Source organism: Haliaeetus leucocephalus, unplaced genomic scaffold (genome assembly GCF_000737465.1).
Source record: "Haliaeetus leucocephalus isolate CR32 unplaced genomic scaffold, Haliaeetus_leucocephalus-4.0 Scaffold450, whole genome shotgun sequence".
Taxonomy (NCBI): domain Eukaryota; kingdom Metazoa; phylum Chordata; class Aves; order Accipitriformes; family Accipitridae; genus Haliaeetus; species Haliaeetus leucocephalus.
In genome coordinates this window covers 21428612-21447499 of record NW_010972886.1, presented here as the reverse complement: position 1 = coordinate 21447499, position 18888 = coordinate 21428612, and the positions used below count along the sequence as shown (strand labels likewise).

The following is an 18888-nucleotide window of genomic DNA, read 5'->3' as shown; positions in this document are numbered from 1 at the left end:
AGCAGGGTACTGAGTTTTGCCTTCTTGTGATCCACGTGTGAACGCTGGCTGGCATATTCCTGATGATGACAGCCAGTCCTTCCTCAGGCTGCAGGACGTGTCTACAACATGTAGAAAGGAGACATTGGCTTTATTTTGAGAGATGTGCAGCAGGTCAAACTGAATACAGTGACCAAACACGACCCTGTCTGAACAGACCCTGAAGGGTTCCAGCAGAAGTTCTCACCATGTGCAGCACCCTGGAGCAAGGGGGTTTATTGCTAGAGTAAGGGGTCTGTGTTTTTAGGACAAAACTTCTCTGAGTATGTACTAGAAAAAAAGTCCCATCGCTTTTTGAGCAGAGTTAGCATCTATGAACATCTCAGTTCAGATGCTAAAGACTCGACCCCCAAACCACCAGAAAGATTAATTACTTAGGGGAAAATGCAAAGGTGTTTCAGGCTAAGCTTCCTGCCCCCGTCTCTCTCCCTTCCTTTTCAGGGCTCAGAGCAGTCTCAAACTAGAGACATATCTGACATCTGTGTTTCACGGAGTTTCAGGCTCCCAGCTCAGATAGGGGCTAACCTGAGAGGCTGAACATCCAGGCAGCAAAGATTGTGTCCCTCTCCGAAGAGCTGAAGAAGTCATTTTCTGACCTTCGGGTTCAGTTCAGTTGCAAGCTGTTGGTGTCCTGCCCCAGGGGAAACTGATGCATGCATCGCCTTTGCTGTTCATTTTAGAGTAAGATGAAGGCGTTGCTGAGCCTGACTCTGGTGCTGACATGGCTGGGTAAGTTGTAAGTCATTCTGGTGGTTTTATGTACCTTGTCTGCTGTTCCCTCTGCCTTTGCCAAAAGACCCATCAGTTCCTCTCTTCCTGCAGTGAAAACCCCTTGGGGTTTCACAGGTGCCTGGAGCTGGCAAAAGTAAGGGGGCTCCTGGTAACTCCTCTGGTCTCCATGTGCTGCTACTCCCTTCCTGCAGAGCTCACATATATATAGGCTTCAAATTGCACTAGCATCCCTGGATGGAGTCCTGTACTTATTTTGCCAGGCTCCAAGGCTTTGAAAGAAGCAGAACTGCTTTGCCAGGTCTAAATACAGGGAAAGGTTTCCAAGGTATTGATTTTGGCCCTGCTCGAAGCAACTGGCTCCCTTGGTCTTCTCCGCTGGCAAATATTTGTCATCTTCAGCTCCACAGCTGGTCAAGACCAGAAGAAACCTGTTTGGGAAGCTGTGGCACTTTGCATTTGTTATTTACAGGGCATCAGACAAGTACTTGGTGCTTCACCAGGGCTCAGCCCTCAGTGTCTTGTGGACAGAGTGAGCAGAATGGCTAAGACACCAGGAAAAGTCTACCTGTCTGAGCAGCTCCCTGCTGAAGCAGCTCACCTAATTCTTGACAAACAAGTGCCAGAGCCTCAGCTGCTTTTCTTGCTAGGTTTTGCCAGCGCAGACTCTGGGGCAAGCAGGGTTTCTCTTGATGAGCTCCAGGGATGTTTTCTGCCCCACTTCTTTCGCTTCCTGCTGCATGCATTGCGGTCCACCGTGTCGGCAGCTGCTTCGTGCTGGTTATGTCAGCTCTGTGGTCTTTGATGTTCCTCTGGTTTGTCTTTTTTTCCCCACTGTCCAGCTTCTCTAGAAACCCTAAGTAGTAGTTACGTGGCCAGACAAGGCCAAGCCCAGGTCAGGAGCCTGTGAGCAAGGGGTAAAGAAGCCAAACGGGCAGGTTGTGAAAGAGGAACTGAAATGCGTGTGAAGTGGTTGAATTGCCCCTGGCCTGGTGTAGATGAGAGCAGCACTGGTTCTCCCAGCCAGTGACTCACAGGAACAACCCTGCAGGAGCTATGGGCTTTGGCTCGCAGACGCAGAGGGCTGGGGTTGTGCTTCCCTACTTCCCTTCTGCGTGGCTTGTTCAGCAAGCACAGCAGCCCTTGGTCTGGCGACTGGGAGGATGTGCTGCCCCGCATCCCAGGCACACCAAAAGCAGGGGTTGGGGAGAGGCTTTGCCTGCACAAGGAGCAGGGCCTCCCCGTTGCACTCCGGACTGGTCAGTGCCGTTAGCCCCAGGCTTGTCTGGAGAGGAGATATCTATGGGGACAGGCAGGCTGCATCTGGCCGTACTCCCTGGACTCATTCTGCTGTCCTTGTCCCTGGCAGAGCAGTGCAGCGGGTTGGCTGGCTGGGTGTTCACAGAGCCTCAGCTTCGAGCCAGCACTGGGGACTCTGTCCTGCTGCAGTGCCTCTTCCTAGACCCAGTGGCCAAGGGCTGGATGATGACCAAAGTGGACTGGCTGCGCGTGGCAGGAGCCGGCATGCAGAAGGTGGGCCGGGACCAGGGGATGGGCGGTGGAGCATTGCATGGGGGCAGATGGCAGGGGAGGGTGAGCGAGGCAGCCCTGCTGCTCTCGGGAGCCTGTGGGGAAACCTGTCTGCCTGGCCCAGGCCATGAGAGGAGGAAGGTTCCCCCATATGGTGGCGGGGCACCTCCACTGCTCCCCATGGCCCTGCACCACAGGGGAACCACAGCGCTGGGTGCTGTGTCCTGGGGCTTTCCGAGAGAGCATGGCAGCTAGCTGGGCTCTCGTGTGCAGCGACTGTTCCACGGGGAGAGGGAGCAAGCCCCGATCTGAGGGCTTTTGAGCAGGGAAGGCACAGAGGGAAGTGCCCTTCCACTGGGCTCCTTTCACCTGATGCTTTCTGTGCCCTGGCAGGAGGAGATGGTGTTTTATTACTACAACAACCATAGCATCCCTGTGGGCCGTTTCCGGGACCGGGCACAGTGGCAAGGGGACCCTTCCCTCTGGGATGGCTCTATCCAGCTGCAGGATGTACAGGTGAACGACAGTGGCACATATGTGTGTGAGATCCGGCTGCTCCAGCACAGCAGCATCTTCAAGAACCACACAGTGCTGCATGTCAGCCCCACAGGACAGAGAGGTACGCACCCTATGACTGCTTCCCTCTCCCATCGCCCTGTTCGGCCCCATGGGGAGGGGCTGTGGAGGCTCTGGGAGGCTCTCAGACCTGCCACCACAATTCTCCTGGGGTAGGGCCGGGGACCCTGTGTGTACCATCCCCTGCCTTGGTGTCTCCCCAGCAGGACGAGGAGCGGCAGGCACCCAGGACTCTGCAGCCCCGGGAGACTCTGGGTTTTGGCCTGTGACTGTGGGCTGTGGCTGTGTGGCCGTTGTGCTGGCTTTCCTGGCCGGACTCAGCCTGAGGAAGAGGTACCAATGCTAGCTGTGGGTTTACGGGGCTGAGTAAAGCACCTCCCTGCAGCCTTCCTGCACTGTTCTCCGTGGCCAAGCGCTAGCCTGACCTGCCCCAAGCAGGGCTGGAGCTGCTGAAGACCGGGGGTTCATCATCCTGGGCAATGCCGCTGCCTGCAGCGGGGTGCAGGTTCCTGCTGCCCTCTAGTGTCATGCTGCCCTGGCCAGTCCCCGCTTTGCTCCCAAACCTCCTGGGCTCCCGGCATGCCTGCAGTGGGGATGGCCTGACTGAGGCATGTGGAAAGGGATCCCGGCGTCCCAGGAGAGGGAAGGCAGGGACAGGAGGAGTAGGCGATGCTTCTTGCCAGAGATGACACTATCGTTGCCTTCCCTCAAGGTCTGCAGCCAACACGGCTCTGGAGAGGACTGGAAACGGCGGCAGCAGCAAGAGCAAAGCAGAGGTGATTGCTGAGGCTGCGCTGTGTGGAGGGGACTGTGTGCCTGCCCTGGGACACGGCCGCAACCTGCAGGAACCAAAGAGAGGGAGGAGAGGCGGGAGCAGGGGAGGGATGGGGCACGCAGGGCAGGTGCAGAGCACCCATGCCTGTGCGCACACTGGGCTGTGCCCTCGTGTGGCCAGCCACGCCCAGCGAGCACACAGGAGAGCTGCGGGCTCCTTGCTGTGCTGCTGGCTGCGTGTGTGCATTGCGGTTGGAACAAGCCCCAGGTCCTGCCATTTCATCTGGCTTGCAGTTAAGAGGAGGCACTGATGGAGCAAATGCTCCCGCAGCAGCCAAATGCCTGGGAGCCAAGAGGCTTGGCAAGGGGATATGGGGTCCTGGGCCACAGCCTCCCACTGAGGCTGAAGATGGGGTCATCCTCACGCAGGATGGTTGCTGCCTTATCCCTAGCTAAGGCTGCGTGTCCTCAGGACACGGAGGGATCACTGGCTTGGGGTGTATGGGCACAGGGCTGGGGACGCTGAGGGAGGGAATCCCACACTGGCCCAGCATGAGGTGCTGTTTGCTGGCCGGCCAGGGCCATGGCTCTTGGTGCCAGTCCTATGACTGGGCTAAGGCAGCCCTCGTGTTTTTGGGGACTGCTTAGTTCTGAGTGTCCTGGTCTCCCCCTCATAGGAAGCGCTTTACTCCTCAATTCCTGGACCTGAGATACCCAAGGCTGAACAGGATGCAGGGAAGAAGAGGAAAGCTGAGGAGACCTACATAACCATGGTGAGGAGCCGAGCCATGGCAGGCGTGAGCAGGGCGTGCAGCTGTGTAGGGCTGGTGTGACCCCCTACATGACTGCCCCCCTCCCCAGGGTGACAGCATCCAGGGCCTGACCCCTTGCTTGCCATGCCAGGCAGCAGCATCCCTTGCCTCGTGCCCATTTCAAATGGGCCCCGATACCTGCAGTGAGACTCACGCCCTGTCCCTTGCTCCTTGCAGCACCCCTCTCACTTCCGGGAGAACGGCATCTACGTGGAGCTGGCCAAGAGGGTGATCCCAGCAGAATGGATGGCAGAAGGGAGACAGGGTGATGGGCAAAACGAGGAACCCTACGGCAGACCAGAGGCGGCACTTCCATGGGCTCCAGAGGGGTAGAAATAGCCGTGCTGAGGGATGTAAGCCCCTTAGCCAGCAGGTCTGTGCAAGACATCTTTGTTCTTTTGGGCAGGCCAACATTCTGCTACTGTCAGCCCTTCCTCTAAGAAGTGGTCCCACTTTACCACGTGCTCCGTGCCAGAGCCACTGCTTGGGCATGTCCCACCCCAGTTGTTTGCTGGGGGACCAGGGGAGAGACATCCCTCTGGTTCTTGTCTCCTGGTCTCTGGAGTGGGGCACAGCAGGCACAGCCTCCACGCTCTAGCTTTGATCCTGGTCCATGCTGCTCCAGGTCCTGAGATAATGATCTCCGCGGAGAGCCTGGCAGGCAGGGGGAGATGCAGTGGGAGCCGTGCCAGTGGTATCTTCTGAAGATAATAAAGCTCAGGGAGTCTTCCCTGTTCCTGGCTTCCTTTTACCTCCTGCTTAAGTGCCAAGTGTGCCAAAACTTGCCTGGCCCAGGACCTGGGAGCCTCTGCACCTACGTGCAGCCTCGCACAGGGCGCCCACACCTGCCCCGTTGGCTCCCGGGAACAATAAAACCCAATGGGCTGTGAAGGGGGTCCCTTTGCAGCACCTGGGCTGTACCGAGCCACCCTACTGCCTTGGCTCTGCCGGGATGGAGGGGAGCGGCGCAGGCCTCCCGGGCAGTGGGGTCCCCCATGAGCAGCAGGGTCCCCCACGTGTGCTCGCTCACACGTGTCTCCCATGCACCAGCCGCTCGCTATGGGTGAGCACGTCCCCGTGCACCCTATACCCGGGGCTCACTTCCCCGGCCCGGGGGGGAGGCCAGCAAGATGACTCTTCTCCGGTTCTATAGATAGATGTTTGACACGTCCAGGTGCAGGGGGGGCCGGGGCCTACCTCCCACCCGGCTCTGCGGGCTGGGAGACTGCAGCAGGCTGCGCTGGGCTGCAGTCCTTGGTTTCACGTTGACACCCTACTCTCTTTTCCTGGATGAAGCCGAATTAACGGGATTACGGGAGGAATCGGCAACCAGCACTGGTTTTGGGGTGTCGGGGGTTACAGGTGACCTCTGCTGCCTTTGCGGGGTTGGGGGACCCATTCGAGCGGAGCGGAGCGTGCTCTGCCCGCCCAGCGTGGTTGGGAAACCGTGCTGCATGTGCAGAGAGTGTGTTTGTGAAGCAGGTTGCCTGTGTTCACCCTGGCACTTCTGTGATGCCTTGTCTCCCGGCTGCCCCCTTTCCCCTCCTGGAGCTGGTCGGGGAGCAGAGCACCTCTCCGTCCCTCCTGCTGCCCCATGGCCCCATCCCTTCCTCCCTAGGGCTCTGGTGCACAGGTGCTGAGATGTGCTCTGGCTCCAGGGCACCCCTTGCCTTTCTCCTCACTGATGCTGCTGCAGCAAACCCCACCACCCTGCGTCCCGCAGCGCAAGAACTAGGTGGCTGAGCAGCTGCTGTCGCTTGCTTTCTGGTCTCCATGAGGTCATATGTTGTCTCCTTCCTGCACCAGTCTCTGCAGCCTGAATCCAGGCTTGGAGTCCATGGCCCGAAGGCTTTCTTCACCAATGGTGTGAAGGGGACCAAAGACCTCCAGCTTCCCAATCCAGAGGGCTGGATGAAGAGAGAGCGTTGCCCTGAGATAGCATCCTGCTGGGGAAGAGGAAAGGTGCTGGCAGAGTCTGGCATCCCTGGGAAGTGAGGAGGCTGCCCTTGCATCAGCATGGGAGCAGGCAGGCACACCAAGAGTGCTTCTACCCGCTGCTGGCCTGCGGTTGTGCCTCCTCCTGGGCATGCTGGCTGAGCTGCTGTGTGGGCTGCCTCCTTGGGAGCTTCTGCCCTTCCCAGGCCCGATCAGTCCCTCTGCTCTCTGCCTGGCTTTGGGAGGGCATTTCTGATGCTCCTGGGCCCTCGAGAGTGGGAATTGCTGCTGTGAGCGGTGTGAGCAGGGCTGGGTCGCTGGCCTTCAACAAGGCAGAGGTGACACATCTGCATGTCCCCACTGAAATCAGGGGGCTGCAGGGGCCGTGGGAACCCTCAAGGTCAGGCCTGCGCTGTGGGGCACTGGCTGAGTCCCTCCCCGTGCTCCTGGCCTCCCGGGGGGAAGAGGAGCCCTGAGTGCCGCTTGCTCCAACGACAAGTTTGCAGGGCCAGAGGGAATCCCAGCAGCAACCTGCTCCTTGGCTGCCCTGGGCTCAGCATGCTGCAGGCAGGAGAAGCGCTGTGACAGCCCACGACCAGACCCTGGAGCACGGAGCAGGAGCGTTTAAGCACCAGGAGCGTTCGCCTTCTGTTCAGGGGAAAATTTTTCTGCCCTCCCACTTCCCCTGATGAAATCCACCAACCATAGCATTTACTGAATTCTTCGATCCAGCACCACTCCAGCCAGCCATATTGGGCTGTGGAAATAAAGCAGCTCTAATGTTATATGTCACCTGCAAATAACCCGGGCGTTCGAAAAAAGCAAACCACCACCACCAAAATCCACACCAATACCAGGTCCTCTCCACACACAAAAGTCCTTCAAAATGAGCCCGGAAGCTTGGCTCCTGCAGCCCACCTTGCTCCTCACTGGCCTCAGCTTGCTCCTCTCGCTGGGTAAGTGTCGACTTGACCCCTTGCATGCACACGGCTGCCAGGGGAGAGCACCCAGGCTGGGGAGAAACACCCTCTCTGGCCAGGAGCCCCCTCCCCACATCCCAGCCCCGAGAAGCCCCTCCTGTCGCCGGGGAAGCAGCGAGCCAGCAAGAGATGCTGTGCCACGGGGATGGGGATGGAGGTGGTCCGAAATGCACCCTTGCTGCAATCCGCCAGCCAGGGTGACCTGCTTTTAGGCAGGATGGGGGGTACGCTGCAACTGCAGCTTCTCTTAAAAAAGCTGTGCATCCTGCTCGCTGGAGGTTTTGGCTAAGTGCAAGGCTGTTTGCATGACAGGCAAGGGATGTGGGCTGCAGCGGGGAGAGGGGGCAGCTCTGGCTTTGCCTTGCTGGGAAGGCAGTGGCTGGTGGGCTGCGGGTGGCTTGCGACTGCCCTTTGCTTTGTGGCTGGCTGCTGGGGCGGTGGGCTCTGGGCTGACTGTGCTGCATGGGGTGGGGGGGAACCATAGTCTCTGCATTTCTGCCCTGCCCCGGAGGCAGTGGCGTGTCAGCAGGTTTGGGTCGATATTGATTGGAAACAGAAACGCATCTCCTCTGTGAAGTGCTCTTCACCTGGTCCCGGAGCTGCTGGTGGGCTGCCTTTGCTTTAAGAGAGAGGCTGGGAAATGGCAGATAAAAAGCCCAGCAAGGTCTGCTTTAGAGGCTGGCTGTAATTTTACCCTCCCTTCCCAAGCCCTGGGTGCAGGGTGTAGTGTGACAGAGCATTTGGGAGCGTGCACGGCACCGAAGGACGCAGCCTGGATGGTCGGTCCCAGGGATTTTAGCGGGTTTCTTTCCCCACCTCTGTTGTCCCCCGGTGCTGGGTGCCCAGGGCAGTGGCAGAGTTTGGACCTGAGCACATAGGTGCTCCCAGGGCACGTGTCTATCGTGTGCTGGCTGCCCGCGAGGACCCTCTGGCTGCGGTACGGTCCTGCTGTACCAGGTGGCACGGCAAAGCCCTGGCCAGGGCTGCCTTGTCACCGCAGAGCCTGGGAGAGCTCCCAGTGGCACCTCTGTCCTCTGCAGAGCCCCGGGGTGCCCTGGGACATGGCGCAAAGCCATGCTGCCCAACTGCAGGCATAGCATGAGGGCCTCCAGGCACTCAAGCCTGCACGTCTGTGCCGGGGCCCCTCCAAGCAGGCCTGCTGGGCTGGGTCTGTGAAAGGGCCTCCTGAGATGAGCAGGCTCCCGGCTCTTCTCTCCCACCCCTAAGAGGTTTTTCTTGAAAGCGTCTAAGGGGGTGGGCTGTGATGGGGCAGCAAGGCTGGGAGACCGGCTGGCTCGGGCCTGGACACTTTTTGCTTCCTTGGATGCTGCGAGTTGTTGCCGTGTACCAGCTCTCCCCATCCCTGCCTCCCAGCACCCTGTGGGGAGCCCTCCCTGCACTGGGGCTGGATGGAGGGTGCCCGCCATGGCTGCTGGGCTGCCAGCACAAGCAGGGAGCCGTCTAGAGGGGCTTGGCCATGCTTGGCGGGCACCCCTCTGCCTCCAGAGAGCTGGCTTCAGGTTGCTGCTGGTTCACACCTCGCAGCAAGACCTGTGGCTCGAAACAGCCATATCTGCAACTCGGAAAAGCCTCTTTTCCCTGGCTGCAGAGCCTGGCCCCTTTCCTGCCCTGCTTGCAGACGGAGTGGATTAGCCAGCAGAGCAGCCTTGACATGCATCCAGCTTGGCCACGGGGCTTGACTCAGGAGCACCTCAGGAAGGAGGTTTGAGAGCAAAGAGCAGCAGCCAAAGGGGAGAGGTGAGGTGATCGGAAAAGCCCCTGCTGCCAGTGTTGCTGTCCCTGCCCTGTGGGGTGCCACAGCCCCCCTTTACAGTCTCGGCCTTCCCAGCAGTCCCTCCAGGTCTCTCCGTCCCTGTGCTTCTTGGGGCTTAGCCTTAGAGTTTGCAGCTAGCTGGCTGCACGGGAGCCTGTCTCGGCATGTGCGCCCTCCCCTTTGCAGGCTGGGGAGAACATGCTGGATGCATGTGCTGGGTTTCAGGTGCTGCTGGGGCAGCCATCAGACCAGGGGAGCTGCAGAAAAGGAGTGGAAGAGGGAGCAGGGCATGGACACCCCATCCCTGCCCATGCCCCGGGTGAGCCATCCTGCCCTGTGAGCTGCACCGGGTAATGGCCCCATTTCTCTGCCACAGCAAGGCCAAGGTGCAGGGACTGGCCTTGTCACCGCAGGAGCGACTGAGATCTTGGCCCAGTCATTCCCAGCTAGAGAATCCTTGCGTGAACACCCCCTGGAAGGGGAGCATCTGCATTTCCCCTGCAGCCCCCAGGGGCTGGCCCTGGCAGATCCCAGCCCTCGCCGCTGTAGTGCGTCCTGCTGGGAATGGAATCTGATGAGTGCAGCCATAAATTTCTCCACGGATGTGGCGCTGAGCCCGGCATGCTGATGCTGCATTCAGCCCTTTGCATAGCGTTATCGATTCTGCAGCAGGAAAGCCTCGTTTAAGTGACAAGGAGCAGGGCTTGCCTGGAGTCAGCAGAATTTAGCCCTGGGCACAATCAGGGCAGGCATGGCAGAGAGGGGTCATCAGCTCTTGCAGAGCACAGCCAAGGGATGGTGCCAGGGCTGGGGCTGCTCCCCCCTTTTCCCTTGTCACTGCTGTGCAGGGGAACCCCAGTCCTGGCTGGTCATGGCGTGGTCTGTGCATGGATGTGCCTGAAAGGCAATCCCAGGCCCCAGGGTGAGCTCTGTGCAACCAGCCAGCGTGCAGGGTGGGATGGGGAAACCAGCCTTGCAAGTAGGATAGCTGCTTATGTCCCTTTCTAACTCATCTGCATCTCTGCTCTTGCTCTCTGTGCTTGTGGCAGCACCCACGGGATTGGGCATGGAGGTCATGGCTCCCGCCACCATCAATGCCTTGAATGGCTCCTCCGTGAAGCTCTCCTGCACCTTCAACTCCTGCTACAAGGTGGAGAACAAGCAGTTCTCCCTCAACTGGACATACCAGGAGTGCAGGAACTGCTCTGAGGAGCTGGTGAGTCTCGCCAGGGCTGGGGATCGGCTGGGAGGTCCTGGGACCAGCTCAGAGTAGTCGTGTGTGTTCCCTGGGGTCCTGAGCCTTCTTATGTCTGCTCCTGCTCTGGCCCTCCTCTGCCGCAGGGAAAATCAGCAACCAACCGTGTGAAGAACAAGTGGTCAGGGCAGCTGCCCTGATGTGGCAGGACAGGCAGGCGTGAGTGGGGAGAGGCGCCGCGAGGAGACCCTGTCCCTGGCTGCTGTGGGGGCGAGAGCTGAGCGGGTGCTGGCCAGCTCAGGGGCAAGCGTGCAGCATGGGTGCATGCCCAGGGCAGTACGTGCAGGGGAGGGGGATGCCTGGCCGGGGAAGGCGAGCAGGAGGGCTGCCAAATGCTGTCTCACCTCCTCTCCCGCGTGGGATGTCCAGTTTCTGCAGTTCCGGATGAAGATCATGAACAAGCAGCTGGACCGCTTTGGGAACCGGGTGGAGTTCACCGGGAACCCCACCAAGTATGATGTGTCCTTCACCCTCAAAAACGTGCAGCTGGAGGATGAGGGCACCTACAATTGCTATGTCCTGAACCCCCCGGACCGGCACCGGGGCCACGCCAGCATCAGCCTGAAGGTGCTCACCAAAGGTAAGCAGTGGAGCGGTCCCCTCTGCTGTCAGGCACCCATGGGTGCCAGCTGGCTCTCTGGTCCGCCCCGTGCCCTGCCTTCACCCTGCATTGCACATGCAGGGCTTGCTCCCCGGCGGGGGGGAGCAAGCCCTGCTGCTTCCCTGTTGCTCCCGCTGGCTGCCCCAGGTGGGGGCTGTGTGCCCTGAGCCCATGCCCTGTCTCCCCAGAGCCCCCGAAGCACGACTCAACAGTGGCTGTCATCGTGGGCGCCTCTGTAGGTGGCTTCTTGGCCGTGGTCATCCTGGTGCTGATGGTGGTGAAATGCGTGCGCCGGAAAAAGCAGCAGAGGCTGAACACAGACGACCAGAAGACGGAGGAGGAAGGGAAGACAGATGGCGAAGGCAACCCGGACGAGGGCACCAAGTAACGCCCCCCCGCCCGCCCCTCCCTCTTCACCCCTGTACAGCGTGACCCCCTCGATGTGCTTCCCAGAGCAAGGATTTCTGTCTCCCCCGAGCATCCCTCCCTCCATCTACCTACCCCACCCAGCCTGGAGCAGGGCGCGGAGAGAAGGGGGTCCCTGGAGGCTGGCCGCAGCGGGCAGGGCTGCGGAGGGTGGCTGAAGCGCAGCCAGGTTCCCCCTGAGGCTGAGCTGGGACCGCCTTGTCCCCCTGCTCCCGCCGGGCACGCTCTGCGTGCTGGAGCACTGCGTGGGGCCGCGGGGACGTGTTGGGGACAGGGTGGTGCGGGAGAGGGGGGGAAGAGCGCGGTACCCACATGCGGCGGGGCTGGAGCAGGGGGTGCCAGGAGGGGCAGAGAGAGGGCCGGGCAGCCCCATACCCAGACGTCTGCACCCTGTCCCACTAGAAAAAGAGCAGGGGCCAATGGCAAGCAGCCGTCTGCCTTCGGGGCGACGTCTCACCCCCCGAGGCGCTCCTGCTGTGCCCAGGGCACAGGCACTGGCATACTCGTCCCTGAGGGATCCCCGCTAGCTGCTCGTCTCCTCCTTCCAAGTCCTGTGTGCCAGTGCTGAGGGTGCTGTGACAAGAAGCTCGTGCTCCTCGGCGACTGTCCCAGCCTGCTCAGAAGCCGATGGCTGGGTAATGACCATCAGCCCACATGTCGGCTCTGAGCTTTGCTGGTTTTTGGAGCTGCTAATGGCTCCTGGTGTGTAACGGATGTACCCGCCTGCCTGTTGGGCTATTTTTGGGCCTGAGCATCTCAGGCAAAGGTGCCGGGCTGACTTTTTTGTGCTCGTTTCCTTCTTGGGGAGGGTAATTCTAATGGAAAATGTTCCGCTGATGTGCCAAACCAAGGTGGTGGGGAGCGGCGGGGTGCGGCTGCTAGGGTCGAAGAGCTGCTGGGAGGAAGAGGAGTTTTTGGGTGCTTGCTGGGAAGGACTGGGCACAACCAGGGGCCCAGAGGCAGGACAGCTCTGTAACCCCCAAGCAACCCTGTGATGCTGAGACTGCCTCCTCCAGCCTCCCTTGCAGAGCACTGCACAATCCGTAACTGCCACGGCAATGCACTGCCAGGCCGCCCAGCCGCCGGCCCCGCAGTGCCGGCTGCCACCTGCCTCAGCCCGTCCACAGTCCAGCACCTGCCCTGCTTGTGGCAGCTCCCTCAGCGCACCCCGGGAGCTGCCCTGCCTGCTCTGCAGTTCGTTATAAGCAGTGACCCCAGGCAGCTCGGGGGGCGAGTGAGCGGTGATCCCGGCTGGTCCCACCCCGTTGTGGTGCAGAGGGATTCGGTGAGCCCCAGGGTTGGGAACCAGTGGTCCTGCCTGCCTCGGGCTCGCCGCCTGGCCTTGGGCAAGCCCCTTGCCTCCTGCGTTGGACCTGGCAGGTGAGCTGTGCTGGCTGGAGTGTGCGAGGAGCTCGCCCTGGGGCCTCTCGCAGGTCAGACAAGGAAAATGACCTGGGGAAGTGTCCCCTGCCACACCGTGCCCGGGCTTTTCTTCTCCCACGGCAGGTGGGACATGCGGCAGGAGAGGGCCAGTGCACGGAGCCCCAGGGGACGCTGCCTAGGGCCCGGTGACGGAGGTCCCCTGTCACCCATGAGCAGCACTGTCAGGGGAGAAGGGAGACCTTTGCTGCACCACCTGCCGCCCAGCGCTGCCGTGTCCCCACGTGGGTGCCACACCGGCAGCGCCGCAGGCAATGCTGTCGGGCCCCGGGGATGAAGGGACGGCCATGCGCTCCCTGCTCTGCCCCCATCGCTTTCTGCCCTGGTCCCGCGTGCCCTCTCCACCCTGCTCGACCTTGCTGAGCTCCGCGCCACCCCCCTTCCCATCTGCAGCAGGAATGCGCCTTGTCTTGCCGTGTGGCTTCCCCGTCTCCTGGTGGCTTTCCTGCCCGGGGAGGGCTGGGCTGAGGCTGCCTGCCCCTGCGCACCCCCATGCCCACGCCAGATGGCTTTCCCCATACAGTGCCGGTGGGGAGCCGGCCACAAGGCTGGTTCCCCGGGCCCGTCTGCTGCTCGAAGCTGGGCTGCGTGCGGCTCCACGCGGGACTGAGCTGGCAACGTTGCGGCCAAAGGTCCTCTGACTGTTGCACACGACCGGTCTTGCATCTGCCTTTCATTTCTTTCATGCACTATCCGTGGATTGCAACTTGCCAATGCATCTGTATGTACATAGCTGTACACAACAGAGAGAATCTCTACAAATATATATATATACACAGGAGGCGCTGGTATCGGTCACGACTATAGTTTTGGGTTTGCGCCTTCTGATGGGTTTCTTTTGCCAAACACTCTGCTGAGTGTAGGATGTTTTTATTGCTCTTTGTACAGTTAAACAAACAAAAAAACAACAAAACACAACTTTGCACTCAATGCTTTTGTGCTGCTGCCTGCTGGAGGGGCAAGACAGGGTCCCGTGGCTCTTCTCTGCCTGTGTGTCTGTCTGGGGGGATGAGGAGGCTCCCGTGTGCTCGGAGCTCAGTCCCGCTGTGGCAGCAGGTTTGCTTTGGGTGCTGAGGGAGCCCAGGGCAGCCTCTGCTTCCACAGCTCAGTCCCCAGGAGCTGCCACAGAGCCAGGTGCAGGCAGGATGGTGCTGGGGCAGGAGAGCAGCTGGTGCTGCCCGAGCCTCAACGCACCCACATTTCAGGGGTGCTCCCCATGCACTGCGGGGCTCCAGCTGTGCTACAGGGAGCTGCACCCTGCCGACTTCCCCACCTCTGCTCCGCAGAGAGCTGAGGACAGCAGCTGCTTGGGGCATGGCAGGTAAGGTTCAGCAGGCTCCAGCGGAGCCCAGGGCACACACCGGGTGATCAACACCTGTAACCAGGCTGCTGTCCAATTTAGCCATCCGGCAATGCCGCACGGATGCGCCAGAGTGGTGCGGCACAAATAGGGCACAGTTAATAGGCACCTCCATCCATTTACCCACCTGCAAGGAGTGGGAGGCACGAGGGTGACAGTCAGTCATGCCTCTCCCAACTGCCCTTCAACCCTGGCCGCCGAACGCCTGCGCATCCCAAGTCCGCACACACGCAAAGTCTGGCCAGCGCCTACGACTACCTCTTTCTGCCTGCCCTGCCTTACCCGCTGCCCGGCAGCCCACCTCACTCAGCCTGCTGCTGCTCCGAGCAGCGGGGTGACAGTGAGCAGCGCCAGCAGTCTCAGCTCTTCCCAGTGCCGCCCTGCACGCCTCACTGTATGCCTGCGGGCTTAACCCTGCACCTCCCGCAGGCAGCTCTCCCTCCCTGGAGGAAGGGCACCAAAATCACTTCCAATGCCCTCCGCTGACACAGTGTGCTGGGCTGCTGCTGGGGGGTACAGCCCAGCCAGGTTGCAATTGGTACCCAGCCCATGGCAGGGAACAGCTTCGCTGTTACAGAAAGGAGCAACTCGCTGGAGGAGGGCATGCGGCTATCTACCCACCCAGCTTTAGGGGGAATCAGCCTGATGGAGGGGTGAATACACCCGTAGGCAAAGGACACAGGGGACCCACAGGTTGGCAGCATGGGGTCGCCTCTGGGAGAGTTGCTGGCAAGAAATCCGTGAGGAAGGCAGGCAGTGTGGGATGATGGAGGAGAGCCCCACGGGATGCGACAAGGGTGAGTTTTCAGCACCGCAAAGGACCGAGGGCAGTGACTGCAACCCCCCCCCAGCGTTGGGGCTTTGCAGATTCTCCAGAGCCAGGGACAGTCCCTTTTACAGAGCACTTAAATTTCCTTGGACTAGGTGGGATTCGAGGTGTTGAAGAGCAAGAGAGCAGGTGGGGAGATGGCGGGGACCTCTGTTCAGTGCCGTGCAGAGAGCCACGGGGGACCGCTGTGAGGGGGGAGCCCGGAGCTGCCATCCCTGACATGCTGCCTGCAGCCTGGCCCCCCTGCTCATGAGGCTGGGAAGTAATGAGGGGGGGACCTGGAAAAGGGGACAGCCTGGGGCAGTGAACTCCGGGGAGCTGAGGAGTGTCAAGGGCAGCACTGAAGAGCCGGAGCTGGGGAGGGTCCGGCAGAGGTGGCCTCGGGCTGTGCTGGGTCAGGAAGAAACTTTCTCCTGGGACGCAGGACGGTGGCCTCGCTCAGTGTTTCTTGCAGATGCCTCTGCAGTGGCTGCCTGGGGACACGGCTCCTCTTTCCCCTCTTGTATTAAAGGGCCCGTGAAAGGGGGTGAGGAACCTGCCCACCCCGGAGGGCTAGCGGCTCTGCTGGTGGGTGCCCAGGAGACAGCAGGCAGGACAGCTCTGCGAAGGGAGAAGGAGGCAGGGAGAGGGGAAAGCATTGCTCCGAGGGAGAGCTGCAGGCAAGGGAAGGCTGAGAATGACAAAGGCAGCCAAGCACTCACCTGCAGTCTGCGTGCCCAGGACCTCTCGCTCTCGCTCTGCTCCCAGCCCGGCATGCCTGGCCCAGCCGGGATGGTCCTGCAGCGTCTGATCACTGCGAGCACCTCCTGCCTGCTGCCACCTCCCGGGCTGCCAGGCCACCTTGTCTTTTAAAGGTCACAGCCAGAGGACCTTGCAGTAAATATAAGGTGCTGATGGGAAGCTCTGTTCCAGCGTCGCCACCTCCTCCATCAGCACTAGGGCTCTGCCTGCTCCTGGTCCTGGAGCCCAGCATCCCCTGGCTTGGGGAGGTTTGGGAGGGGGCTGGGGCTGTCCTCCCGTTGCTGCCGGGAGTGGGGCCAGGGTCGCCCGAGCAGGATGCTCCAGGGCAGCCGGGGCCAGCGCTGCGCCTGCTGCATTGAGCTGGGAGGCTGCAGCCCAACTGCTCTGCTCAGCTCTACCCCCGTACCCACGTGGAGGGAAGCAGGAGCCTTCCTTGGAGAGCAGCCTGGCATTTTAACCCTCCCAGCTCCATTAGTGCAAGGTGAGAGGGAGCGAGGGGTACACAGGGGCCTGGCAGCCACTGTGACCCCCCCGGCAGACTGCGAGCCAGCTGGCAGGACCCCTGCGCCCTTCTTCCTGTCCCCCCGGGGAGGTGACAGTGTCCGAGCAGAGGGTGCTCGCCTTTCCTGAAACCAAACACAGCAGCCTTGTGCTGGACTCAGCAAAACAAGTTTCTGTTGAGCCGCAGTATCCCCAGGTCCCATGCCGGACATCCCAGCATCGTGCCAAAATCCCAGGGCCAGCTGCTGCGAGTGCCTTTCCTGGCCATGGCACGCACCGCTTGCCAAGGCCGGGCTGTGGGAGAGCCGAGCCTTTCCCAGGCCCGCAGCAGCGGCAGATGTCTCACGAGATCAGTCGGCCGAGGAGACCGGCCAGAGCTGCCAAGTGTGACAGCTCCATCAGGCTCCTGTGACAGGCAGCGTCCTGCTCCGAGCCCTGGGGCCGTGCGGCCGGGAGGGCACGGTTGGCCCTGGGCATGCAGCGGGAGCGGGCAGCATGGCACCAGGCTTGCCGGCTGGCCCCAGCAGGGCATGCGGAGCCCTGCCTCGGCAGAGATGCTCAGCAGGGAGACAGTGCCCACAGGGGCATGTCATTGCAGAAGAAGCTGGGTACCTGCCTGCCCAGCACAGCCGGTTTGTGCCACTGCCCACTGGAGCCCTTTCGTTTTTCCTGGCTGACCCTCCCAGCTGGGTAGTGCTGCTATTCCCAACCTCCCTGCCTCCAAAAGGATTTAGGGCTCTGCTGGGGAGATTCCCGATGGCAGTTTGGCCAAACCCATCCCAACTTTACCCACCTTTTTGGAAGCAAACTTGGCAGACACCTGAGCATGCCAGGAAGGAGTCCTCCACGCGTAACGGCCTTTCCCTGCACCAGGGTACAGGTGCTACTCTTTCAGGTCCCCAGTGCTGCAGGTCTCTGTGGTCCTGCTTACTGGATGCTGGAGGGTCCAGCCTCAGCCTCGTCTGCCCTCCCCCCCCTTTCAGCACCTGTGACCGTGGCCCTAGCAGCCATCATGCACCCTTGCAGGGATGACAGGCATCCCTCCACCCTTTCGGACCTCTCTGCTGAGCTGCTCCTCAGAGGCGTGCCACCCCGCTCACAATTAGCAAGGCTCCAGCAGATGCAGCGCTCCTCCTCCTCCCGTCTCAGCACACCGCTTGCTTGCCTGGTTGCCAGCAGCTGCTGCTGCTCCCCTCACCAAGCCGTATCCACCACCTAGCCGTATCCATCGCAGCTGCCCGCCGAGGTACTTTCTGCTGCGTCAGCAGTACCCTCCATGCTGCTCCCGCAGCGCCGGCTGCCAGCGCTGCCCAGCCTGCTCTGCCTGTACTTTTCCTGCCTCTGTTGCCAGCTCTGCAGCCCTAACTCCTCAACACACAGGCACAGCTGGCATCCTCTCAGGGTGACCTGGGATGCCCCCGTGCCCTGCAAAACATCCTGCTTTCCCTCTTCCCTCCTGCTTTGCGTTCCTGGCCAGGTGGGAAGGAGAGCGAGCTGCGAAGGGGGCTGGAGCGGGACTGAGGAGTCTCTGGAGCTGGCAGGCCGCGGCACTCCAGACACGCAGGCAGGGCCCTAGGCAGCATCCCTGTGGGTGAGCTGCTCTCACACCCGAAAAGCAGCAATCCTGTTTGGGGAAGCCATGCTGTAGTGCTGTGCCCGGCAAGGGAGGTACAGCCTTCCCCCCCTCCCCCGCACCGGGATAAGCTTTGCCAAGACACGTGCCCTGTGCCAGCAAGGACTACAGTCCGGAGAAATGGTCAGTGCTGCTCCTTGCACCTCCTCCTCCCGCTTCCCACCATGCCTGTTCTGAGAGTGCGTCACCTCCCACAAATTGCTGCTCTGCACCGGGGTCTGGTTGTCTAATGGACCTGGTGAAGCTCAGTCTCTGCCCATCACATCATCGGAGGCCTCCATTAGGAGGGCCCCCACCACCGCCCTTTTGGATGTGGGCTGCTGAGGGTTAGGTCTAATGGACGTGATGGTGAGGAAAAGGTCGTGGAGACGTGAACTTATGTGCAGGCAATTATCCTGGAACGAGCTCATGGTGACAAAAACAAGTTTTCAGCGCGTCCCCTTCGGCGCCAAGCAGATTCCCCCCGCAGCCTTGCCCATCGGTGTCCAGCTCCGCGTCCCCATCTGGGGTTGCAGAACTCTCTTCTGTCAGCCTTGGGGCTAGAGGGTTGCTGGTAGCTACACGGGGCCAGGGGACCGGGACACTGGCGGCATCACCCCACTGACGTGCACCGAACGAGAGCCAGGCCTCAGCCTCAGCCCCTTTTTTTGTCCTCCCCCCTGGAGAAGCCACCGGCCTTCGTGGCGCTTTGCCCCTTTCCCAAGGGGTCCCAGGGCAGCACCAGCCCAGCGTTCCCGGTGCCCCCCCCAGCCCTGCGCCCACCCTGCGGTCCTTGCTGCGGCTTTCGCAGATGTCGGGGCCGAACCCCGCCGGGGGGGGTGGGAGTGGCGGAAAAAGGGGCAACCTCCGGGGCCGGCGAGCTGGGCTGCCCTGGGGGCGGGCGAGGGCAACACCCGGGGATACAGACCGGGGTGTGCAAGGGATGCGAGGGGGCAGCCCGGGCCGAGCCCCCC

General features: G+C 61.2%; 1 protein-coding gene across 1 annotated transcript; it reads left to right on the top strand.

Annotated features, from left to right (window-relative positions):
- Positions 1-7153: 7153 nt before the first annotated feature.
- Positions 7154-11542, top strand: SCN2B (sodium channel, voltage-gated, type II, beta subunit). Its single transcript, XM_010574994.1, has 4 exons — positions 7154-7351; positions 10199-10365; positions 10774-10984; positions 11194-11542. The coding sequence occupies exons 1-4, from the start codon at positions 7282-7284 to the stop codon at positions 11391-11393; spliced, it is 648 nt and encodes a 215-aa protein (XP_010573296.1). The 5' UTR covers positions 7154-7281; the 3' UTR covers positions 11394-11542.
- The last annotated feature ends 7346 nt before the right edge of the window (positions 11543-18888 follow it).